Source organism: Fragaria vesca, linkage group LG4, assembly GCF_000184155.1.
Source record: "Fragaria vesca subsp. vesca linkage group LG4, FraVesHawaii_1.0, whole genome shotgun sequence".
Classification (NCBI taxonomy): Eukaryota; Viridiplantae; Streptophyta; class Magnoliopsida; order Rosales; family Rosaceae; genus Fragaria; species Fragaria vesca.
Window position 1 is genome coordinate 4,360,784 of NC_020494.1, and position 11,010 is coordinate 4,371,793.

Below are 11,010 nucleotides of genomic sequence, written 5' to 3' on the forward strand. Positions count from 1 at the left end.
AGTCTCTCAACTTGACAATTTGACAATTTGACATGACTCTAAATTAATCAATTTGGACGAAACTGCATTATTGACTTAAATTATTTCAATTCATATAGTAAAATACAATAAAATTTTAATAAATTAATAACCTTAATTAAATAATATTTTTTACCGGTCTCGATGTTATTACTTTATAAAAATTTAACTATATTAGGTATATAAATCAACATCAAGCCCCCCAATATTTGCACCAGATTTGAGGTAACACACATTCTTCGTTTTGTGCAGACCAAGGAGATTCGATATTCAAACCAAAAAAAAAAAAGGAGATTCGATCGGCCAAAGACTTTCTGACGGCCAGTCGCGCGCATCTGGAAACAAAATGTTGAATGTGAAATGAATTCATGTATTAATATGATTGAATTGCTAGTTCTGGTCTTCTGGAAGATATTCTTGTTTTTTCATGTAGAATGATTGAATTGGCTTCGTCCTGTTAGATAGTGGAATACTAATATAATGGTCGACTTAGCTACCAAAATATTCTTGTCGATAAGAATAGGGTATCGGATCTAATCTTCCAGCCGGTAGTGCGATGACTTCCGGTCTGCTTCCAACTCCAAAATCCTTTTCTTTGTCTTGCAAACTATTATTACTTATCACTGTTGTCAAACTACACATAAGAGTGTGGGGATTTCTAGTTACTCAGCGTATCTGTGCATCCTCTTCATCTTGGAGTACTTTAATATAGGCTTAATTAAGTTAGAGCTTATGAGTAGTTCTATATTCATCTTAATTATGTTAATTATGTGTGTTACTTAATTAGTTAATAACTCATTATGAAGTACTTTTAATATCCAATTTTACGATACGTAGATAGACGATGAAACTTTAATAAAAATAATTTAAAATTAAGTGGATAACAGGATACTCAAAGCCTAACATTCAACAAGATATTGCAATACTTTGTGTATTTGTCACTATATTGTCATATTTTTTTAGGTGTATTAAGTGATTGCAATTGGAGAAGATGAGAAGGTTGTGTGCAGGGGTGGAACCACTCTCAACGGCCTGAAGGGGTTCAAACCCCCTAGCAATCTGATAACACAGCCAAATAACCAATAAAATCTATACAACTAGACAAGAGTTTGTGTTTCTAGCTCAACCGACCCCCTGGCAATATGAAAACATGGCCAAATACCAATCAAAATTATACAACTAGACAAGAGTTTGTGTTTTTTTAGCCTACAAATCTCCCTTTCCGGTATTGAGTAGCAAGTCAGTAACTACTATAAGTCTTAAAAATAATATTTTTAATATAAAAGTAAATTTCTGATGACAAATATTAATAGAATATATTAACTCTCATCATATGTTTACCAAAATTTAGAATATAAGGAAAAAACATTAATAGAATAATATAGATGCTCCATTAGGTAATAAGGAGAAATTAATTTTACAAAATATTTTCTTATCATTTCATATTATATCTCGGACCCTTAAGTTATAAATCTTGTTCCGCCATCGGTTGTGTGGAGTGGATCATATGCTTTTAAGGATTCATGTGTGGGGGTGGGAACAGATACAACACAGATCAGTCCTGAAAACAGCAAAAACGGGATGACAGTTGGGGCCTAACTCTGCTGGTCGGATATCAAGCTTGACAGCAGCTTGATCAAGCCTTTACCATGGACTAAGAGAGATGGACATTAACGACAAGGGGCTTGAATTTTTGGGCCTTGAGCATGCATGCATGTGGGCTCACCTTTGGCGGAGGTTGGGTTTGGACAATTTTTTTGGCTCTGCATTATTTTTAAGAAAAATTTCAGTTTACTCGTCTAAATTTTAGGTCTAAAAAGTCTGATACCTTTTTTTTTTTTTATAATCAGACTTAATCCTAAACTTTCAAAATAATATTAATCTCGACCAAAATTTGAATCTCGTATTAAACATGATGTCATGTGCGCTGATGTGGAGCAGACAAGGTTGATCCACATTATTATTTTATATTTTTAATCATTTTTTATTTGAGGAATTGATATCAAAAGACGTCATCTCCGATCTACAAACTCGTCTTCTCCTCTTCTACATACTCGTCTTCCCCACACAAATTTCGCCGGAGACCCAAAACCGTCGACTAAATCTCCTTGTCTTCCCTTCTTCTCTTGTTCTCTGTATTTCAGAAAAGAGGTCTTCCCTTCTTCTATTGTTCTCTGTATTTCAGAAAAGAGAAGGTGAAACCCATACTCGTTTTGCCGGAGATGACGGAGACCCAGATTCGATATCTTCACACTTCTATTCTCAATACCCAAAGCAGTCAAGTGAACCCAGTGCTCATGTTTCATTTTAAGCTTTACCGATTTCGTTTTGTGAATTGCTATGTCAACCGATGTCTTATGGGTTTGTATGTTTGCATGTCAAAACATTGCTTTGAACCACGTGGGAGAATTTCTGATATTGCAAGTGGTCAATTTGATGTTTAGTTACTGCTTTCCATTTATTTTCTTTTGTGGCATTTGTGATCATATGTAAGGCATCTGGGTAAGGTGAAGCAGTAACGAGAAGATTTGGTCGGCGGCTTTGGGTCTCCGGCGAAACGAGTCTGGATTTGATGGGAGAAGACAAGCCTGTAAAGAGGAGATGACGTCTTGGCTTATCAATTCCCAAATAAAAAATGATTAAAAATACAAAATAATAAATTTTTGTTTAATTAAACATCATCATCTCCCCTTTACATATATAAAATAAGGAAAATACTCATTCAGTACTAATTTAAACTTCTCATTTTCCATTCTAATGACAATCTTTTTCATTAGCTTATTTTAATATAAGGAAACTTTTTTTATGCCCAAATGCACAAATTTTTACTAAAGTCTTAACAAACCATATTATTTTAAGACTTTTTTTTCCCTCACCCCTTAAACATGCATAGAGAGAGAAAATGAAAGAGAGAATACTTGGTCGGAATCTCACCGGACTCTGGTCACCGGCCGCCGGACTCCGGTCACCGGAATTTCCCTTGTAACTAGTTACTGACCCCCAATAACCAGTTACTAATCAGTTAATGACCCTAATAACCAGTTACTAACCCCCAGTAACCAGTTACTGACCAGTTACTCACACCCAGTAACCAGTTATTAACCCCAAGTTACTGACCAGTTACTCACACCCAGTAACCAATTACTAACCCTTAATAATCGTGTTACTAACTTCTAATAATCAGTTATTGACCCCCAATAATCAACTTATTTCAACTTAATGTAATAGAAAAAAAAGATTTACCACAAATAATCGAATTACTGACCTTAATAATCGAGTTACTGACCCCAATAACTTTTAGTTTTCAGTTACTGACACTCAATAATCACTTTGTTTTCAGTTACTGACACCCAGTAATCACCCAATAATCACTTACTGACCCTCAATAATCAGGTTACAAACCTCAAATAATAACTTACTGGCCCCAATAATCACTTATCAATCCTCAATAATCACTTACTGACCCCAATATTCAAATATAAGGATAAAAAAAAAAACTAACTGACTTGAACTGGGCACCCACCATCCCCGACGGTGAGCACACCGGCCTCCTCCACCGACCCCGGCGCATCCTGGCAAGCAACACCCTTCCCCAGCCACGATCCAGCCCGGATCGAACTCTAGCCGAGCCCTAGCTCCGAGCGCCGCCCGGCAACACCATCATCGATCTTGGCACAAACCCAGACCCGACGTCGACGAGTTTAGAGGAGCGGCGGAGTAGGAAACCAAGGAGGGAGATGACAATGGAGGAGGAGAAAGAGACCATGCATACCGCCGGAGACGATCGGAGACTTAAAAACAGAGACGTCAATGAGTTCAGAGGAGCGGCAGAGTAGGAAACCGAGGAGGCAGGCGACAATGGAGGAGGAGAGGAGAATGGATGAGCCAGCAGGCTCTAGCCGCGAGTGAGCAACTGAGACAAGGCCGGAGAAGCTTTGAGAAGCATGGTGGTGAATTCTCAATGGAAAACGAGGAGAGAGAGAGAGAGAGAGAGAGAGAGAGAGAGAGAGAGAGAGAGAGAGAGAAGAGAGAGAGAGAGGAAAACGAGGAAAACCAGATCGGGAATAAGAGCAGGAGAAAGAGATAAGATTTGTGTGGTTTAGTTACACAGGGTAATAGTGTCTTTTTCTCAAGAATCATTGGAATTGGTGATGTGCTCATATTATCCTATATTTATAAGCCTCTTATGCTTGAGATTTGTGTTTAGTTCTCTTCTTTGTGATTGATTTTACGTTAATTTAATGTTTTTGTAGGTTTGTGTCATAGAGAGAAGAAAATGAGCTAAAACAAGCAAATAAGGATTGAAAGGCGACTACAATCCCAAGTGCTAGAATCTGCCTATGCAGAACAGCCCACTTTGCCGAATTACAGGGAATTACTCGGATTGAATCAGACTATGAGCCTTATATCATTGGAAAGCTATGGAAGTCTACTTTCTGTAGAATTTTACGGATCTCGATTTCGATACTTATGGACTGAGTTATGATCATTTGAATGAAGATAGGTCAGATCAGAAAATCTGCTCGGAATTACAAGCTTTTGTGGAGAACTCAAGTTTCGTGTCACAAGATCGCTTAATCCTAGTGCTTCAAGGACAATAATTCAGATGAGGATTCAAAAAGTACATGTATTCCTAGTTCTACAAGAGATATCTCAAGATTTTTCTCATTCCATATAAAGAAAGGAGTCTGAATCCAAGTCTTACAAGGAAATATGAAACCAAAAATGAGCAGGAAACTTCTCTATATAAGGGAGCACGAATTTCACATTGAGGGAGGTCTCGAGAGCACATTGAAGACGCCTAAAGGAGCAGAGACCATCCATCCATCCATCCACCTTTCACCTTTTTGTTCTTTTTATGTTTTTGTTATGTTTTATTTAGTCATGTTTAGTTAAACCTTTTCTAGGGTTAGGATGATTCCCTAACATGAATGTTTATGTCTTTGATGATTTATTAATAGATTTATAGTTTCTTAATAATGAATGCTTAATCACTGGTTGAATTTTATGCTTGATGTTTAAGTTCTTTGATTGATCACCTTAGGGCTTTGCATTTAGTAATTGGAAGATAAATTTGAAGCAGAGATGCAATATAATTTATATAGCTTCTTGTGGTTAAGTGTGATGAATTACATTGTTGCTTGAGAAAGAATAATGGTTTGCTTGATTCTCTTATTTTCTAGTTCGTAATGACTCCTGCATGTTAAATTTATACCTGAGAATGATAGACTGCATAGCTAGGATATACGACTTTTACCCGAGAGGGAGAGCATCATACACTTAAGGAAAATTATGGTCTAGAGTACCTGAGAATGACTTAGATACGGGAATTGTCATCTAGAGAAACGAAAGAGTCTGTTAGTTGCATCAAAGCATAAATAGGATTGTTAGTGGTTGATTCTGACGCCCTAGATTCATTTATCATTATTTGTTTACTTATTTTATTGTTTCTTTGTTTCTTTAAATTGTTATCGTGATTGTGTGTTTTAGTATAGTTAGTTTAGGTATTTCATAATTTGAATTAAACTAATATCCTCGTGGGAACGACAACCCCTTCTCTTCCATTTCACTATACTACATCCACCCTGTATACTTGCAGGAATTCCATCAATGGGCACAAAGATAAAACTTTAATTGGAATGGGCTTTAGTTTTTAAATATTTGGGCATTAGGGCATTTTCTCAATAATAATTTCTCAAATAAATTTTTGTTAAAAATATAAAATAATAATGCTCCACATCAGCGCATGACATCATGTTTAGTGCGAGATTCAAATTTTAGTCGAGGTTGATGTCATTTTGAAAGTTTAGAGATGAGTCTGATTAAAAAAAAAAAGATAAGGTATCAGACTGATTTTCGACCTAAAGTTAAGGGGAGTAAACTGGAATTTTCCTTTATTTTTAATTTAATTATAATTTTTATGTTGTTTACTTTATTTGTGCTTTAAGTGAGAAATAAGACTTTACATAGTTTCGTAGGACCTACTGGGATTCGTACCAGTGTGTGTACTCAATGTGCCTTGTCTACTTTAGGTAGGTGACGACTTCCTTGATGTGTCAAATGATCATTGTCACCTAATGGTATTGTGAAGTTAGATGTCTTTGAATCTCTCTTTCAGCGACGACATAGTTGGAAAGCTGAATTATTGGACATTAGGACGTGTAAACGTGTTACATATCTTGTGAATTTCTCAGTATGTCGTCAGTGTGTAAAAAAAAAAAAATTGTTGCTAATAGAGTAGTAGAGTAATACTCTTTTCTGGTTGGTGCTTGTTAGAATATTTATCTGATACAAAGAACTCTAAATACTTAGACATAGGTTCAATGTCCCCTCCCTTTCCCACCTCGGAATTTTTATTAATAAAACGTGATGGCATTCACCCCAAAGGTGAGGCGTTCAAACTTTAATCGCTAACATAAATAAAACAATCACTCACTTGTCACCAATAGGCAATGACCAACCTAGCACACAAAATGGGGTTCCAAAACATCTACCACCGAAAGACTCGAATGCTACCTTTAATTGTGTAGTGTAACAAGCACGCAGGCAAAAGAACCAATGCCTCGTTTGTTTCATGGAAAGGAAGCATCAAAAAAGGAAAGTTGTTCATTTCCAGTGTTTGGGAAAGCATAAGAAAAGGAAACATTTTCTTGATTGATGGGAAATATGGGGGAAAATGGTTCCTTCCAAAATCCTAAGGAACCACTTTCTTTTCTTCTTTCCCTGTATTTATTACTCACAACATAATATTTTATTATATTAAATCTCAACTGTTTAACAACTTTCTAATGGAATTTCCTGGTGTTACCAAACATCGGAATAGAAAGTTCTTGTAAAATTTAATTCTTATTCTCTTTCTCTTCCCAAGGAAAGAGAAAAGAACCACTTTCCTTTCCGGGAACCAAATGAGGCACAAGGGTGGCCTCCCTGACGTGCTTACCTAGAGGACCATTGTGTAGTGTTTAGGCTGAAGCCAACTATGTTTAAACAATATGATCGATGACATCATGTCAACCACGAAACGTGACAAAGAGCATATTAGATCAAAGATAGATGACATCGACACATCGTTGGGACAACATCAACCGTTGTTGAATTGATGTAGAAACTCACGTTAGATGTAATTTTGCTTCAAAAAATATGCATCTTTGTATGACAAACTTTGCATAACCATAATCTAATGGAAGGTCTTTAATATCCTAAATTTGGTTTGTATACTAAAATCAAACTTAAAAATATGAGAAAGGATGGTAGTAGAAACAAGTTGAAGATCTTCTCTAGCTAGTATTGGAGAATAAGACCCTTTCTGAAAATAAAATTGCAACGGTGGCGCACTTCTGTTGTTAACAGTTCTATGTGACGAGAGACTACTCGATCCCTTAATGGCAACACACAATTATATTGCATATGGAGAGCAAGAGCGCAAGACTGAGATCAATCAATTTGAAATATAAACTCATATAACCAAAATCCAAAACTTTATAGCTATAATACTGTCTGACAACACATTCATATATAGATCTAAGCAAACAATCTCCTTAAAAGAAAAAAAAATACAAACAATTCTAGATTTGATGTAAAAGAAAAGGCAAACAAACAAACAATTTAAGAAATAGATGAAATTAATAAACGTAGTACTTGCACCGCGAAACCTCAATGAGATCGTCGAGAAGTTTAGTCCTTATGCAAATCCTTCAGTCGTCGGAGCCAAAGAGACCACCTTCGCCAAAGATATCACCAAGATCTCCATCCTCTTCCTCTTCATCTTCAACCTTCTCTTCCTTCTTCTGCTCGGCTGAAGCAGTATCAGCAGCACCTGCGTTACCGGCTGCGGGTGCGACACCAGCAACTGCGCCGCCAGAAGGAACAACAGATGCCAACTTCTCTCTCCCGGAGGCAACTACCTCGTTGATCTCTTTATCTTTCATTTGGGACAACAACAACTCGATCCTATCATTATCGACTTCGGCTCCGACAGACCCGAGAATCTTCTTCACATCATCAGCAGTGGGACTGGTGTTCCCTCCCAGAACAGCCAGCATATAAGCAGCAATCACCTTCATGTCTTCTAATTAACAATGATAGAGGGCTTCTTCAACAGGGGGATTAGGGCAAATTAAGTTGGGGATTATTGTAAGGGCGGGGTGGTTTATATAGAGTTTGAGAAAGGTTTAGTCGGCTATCCGAGGACGTGGAGACCGAGTTATATATGGAAAAGGAATCCTAGTGCTTTATGGAAATTCAAAGTGGTGATTATGGTAGGTCTGTACTTCTTATGGTAAGTAGTGTCTTAAGGTACTACGTGGGATTCAAGGTAACCGGGTGCTACAAGGAAAAACCACGCAATTTTGTTTTCTATTCCTATAAGGAATAGAATTAGATAGGCTTTGACCAGAGAAGGATTTTATAGGTTATATCATGTGTCAATTAACACAACATTATAACTTTGCTCCCAGTTTGGTGAGAATTAGGCCCGCTGCTAGTTAGGCCAAGTTTAACAAGAAAATTTATACATTTATATATATACACACACACACTAAAGCTTGGTTAACTGTTCATAAGCATATGAACAATATACTGACCATTTTGCCTCTGTTATTTTTAGGAAACCACAATATTGTCATTAACCCTAGATATATAATCAGTATAACAGCTGAGTATAATTTGCATGTATAACATTCTATGAAGTACATATCAGAAACATTTTCATCAATCAATTAACCCATTGACCAACTTCATAACGTTGAATTTGGATAAAGTAATTTTAATGTCCATAGAAATTTCAAAATCATAGGAATTACAATTCCATGAATTTAAATCCTATTAATTGAGAATTTCATTGTTTGGATTTCATGACGTACAGTTTTAAAATGACAAGAATTTGTATTCAAACTAACCTTAGTTAAGGAAATTGACAAATGATGTTTATTTTGTGAGGAATTCAAGTTGGGAATTTAAGCTCCTAAATTCCACAATCATTTTCCCGTGAATTCACTCGCATCCAAATACACAGTAAATGTATACACCGCATCAAGGCGTGGGTATAATTCTAGTTTATACTATATACAGTTCCCTTATGAACAGTAACGTTAGGCGAAAATGACGATTTCGTCCCTTTTTTTTGTTTAATTACAGCTCTTACCCGTGAGGCTAAAATGACGATTTCGTCCCTATTTTTTATTTAAATACAGCTCTACCATGGGGCTAAAATGACAAATTCGTCCCTATTTTTTTGTTTAATTACAACTCTACCGTGGAGCTAAAATTACAATTTTGTCCCTATTTTTTGTTTAATTACAGCTCTTACCCATGAGGCTAAAATAACGATTTCGTCCTTGTGTTTTGTTTAAGCTCTGTCATTAAGAAACTTTATGAAATGACTGATTTACCTTTCAATTGTTGCTCAATATCAATTTTACCATCTTCTTACACCAAAAAAGTTGAAACCTCGCGTTTCGACACGGGTACAAATCGTAGTATAGTAGAACACTGACCCGAGTTAGTTTTTAGTTTCGATTGTCCTATTTTCACCTGCAATGAGCATAAGTTATTTATTTAATCAATAGATGAGCACAGCTATATTTAATGTTAAAATTTTAAAAAAAAAAATTTAGATGCTAAAATTTAAAATATTACCTACACTACTGGAAAAAAGCACTTAGGAGACGGAATTATTTCGTCTCCTAAGTGACAGATTTCATCTCCTAAGTACTTAGGAGACGAAACGTCCGTCGGCTAAGATCCGTCGCCTAAGTGTGGTGAGGTAGACACTTAGGCGACAGAATAGTTGAATTCCGTCGCTAAAGGCTGAAAAAAAATTTTAAAAAAAATGTCACTGCATGTTTTTTATCCACTCACTCCGACCGCCCCAAATACCACCACCACTGCAGGTTTTAGAAGTCACAACTAAATGTCTTGAACTTTTCTCATCCTGCATATAAGTAGTAAAAACTTGCATTTATAAACTGCATATGGAAAAAATAAAATTTACCGTCCCCCAGTAAACTTCTACTGGGGATCAGTAAACTTACAAAAAATAACCCTTTTTTAATTTCAGGGACACAACACACAACATATACCAATTCTTACCTTAATAAACAACTTTATTGGCCTCTAGTGAACCCAGTAGAAGTTTACTGCCCCCCAGTAAACTTCTGGCAGTAAACTTCTACAGGGGGTCAGTAAAATTCAATACAGTATTTCTCTTTCAATTTCATGTTAATTATACACAACATATACTTATTCTTACCCTAATAAACAAATTTATTGCCTCATAGTAAACCCAATGAAAGTGTACTGCCCCCAGTAAACTTCTATTGGGGGTTAGTAAACTTCAATACAGTATCTCCCTTTCAATTTCATGCCAACAATCTGCCCCGGCCCAAATATACCACCACCACCACCGTACCAAATAACCACCATGCCATCACCATCATACCAATCACATCCTAACCAAAATAAAATCAAATTCAAATTAAACAAAAACACATAAATCTATCACCAAAGCTAATTAAACCAGAAAAATTGAAGAACTTACCTTGATTTCTTACCCCTTTTAAATTTCAGGGGACGGTGGTGGGTCAACGGGAAGGTGGAGGCAACGGCGTCTGTGGTGACCCAGATCTGAGACTTGGTGCAAGAGAAGGGGACGAGGAGTTTGCTAGCGGCGAGGACGGGTGAGTCGGGTTGGGTCGAGAAGGGGAGGTTGTTGGGTCCGAGGAAGGTGCGGAAGTGGCCGGGTGATGTTGAAGAGGGTCTTGATGGCGTTGAGAGTGATGGCGTTTGTGGGGACGAAGTCGATGAGAACGTGGCAGTTGAAGGTGGCGGCAGAGGAAGGAGCGGTGAGAATGGAGAGAGAGGCCGGCATGAGAGTGATGGTCTGGAGAGAGAGAGAGAGAGAGAGAGAGAGAGAGAGAGAGAGAGAGAGAGAGAGAGAGAGAGAGAGAGAGAGAGTAGTAGTAGTTAGTTAGTTAGTTAGTTAGTAGTAGTAGT

At 36.9% G+C, this 11,010-nt stretch overlaps 1 protein-coding gene across 1 annotated transcript; it reads right to left on the reverse strand.

The window, feature by feature from the left end:
* Positions 1-7,712: 7,712 nt before the first annotated feature.
* LOC101307298 (60S acidic ribosomal protein P2B-like) lies at positions 7,713-8,081 on the reverse strand. Its single transcript, XM_004297871.1, has one exon. The coding sequence runs from the start codon at positions 8,079-8,081 to the stop codon at positions 7,713-7,715; it is 369 nt and encodes a 122-aa protein (XP_004297919.1).
* Between the last annotated feature and the right edge of the window lie 2,929 nt (positions 8,082-11,010).

Excerpts from the sequence above, each read along its gene's own strand:
- LOC101307298 (XM_004297871.1), bottom strand. The coding sequence starts at position 8,081 with ATGAAGGTGATTGCTGCTTATATGCTGGCTGTTCTGGGAGGGAACACC.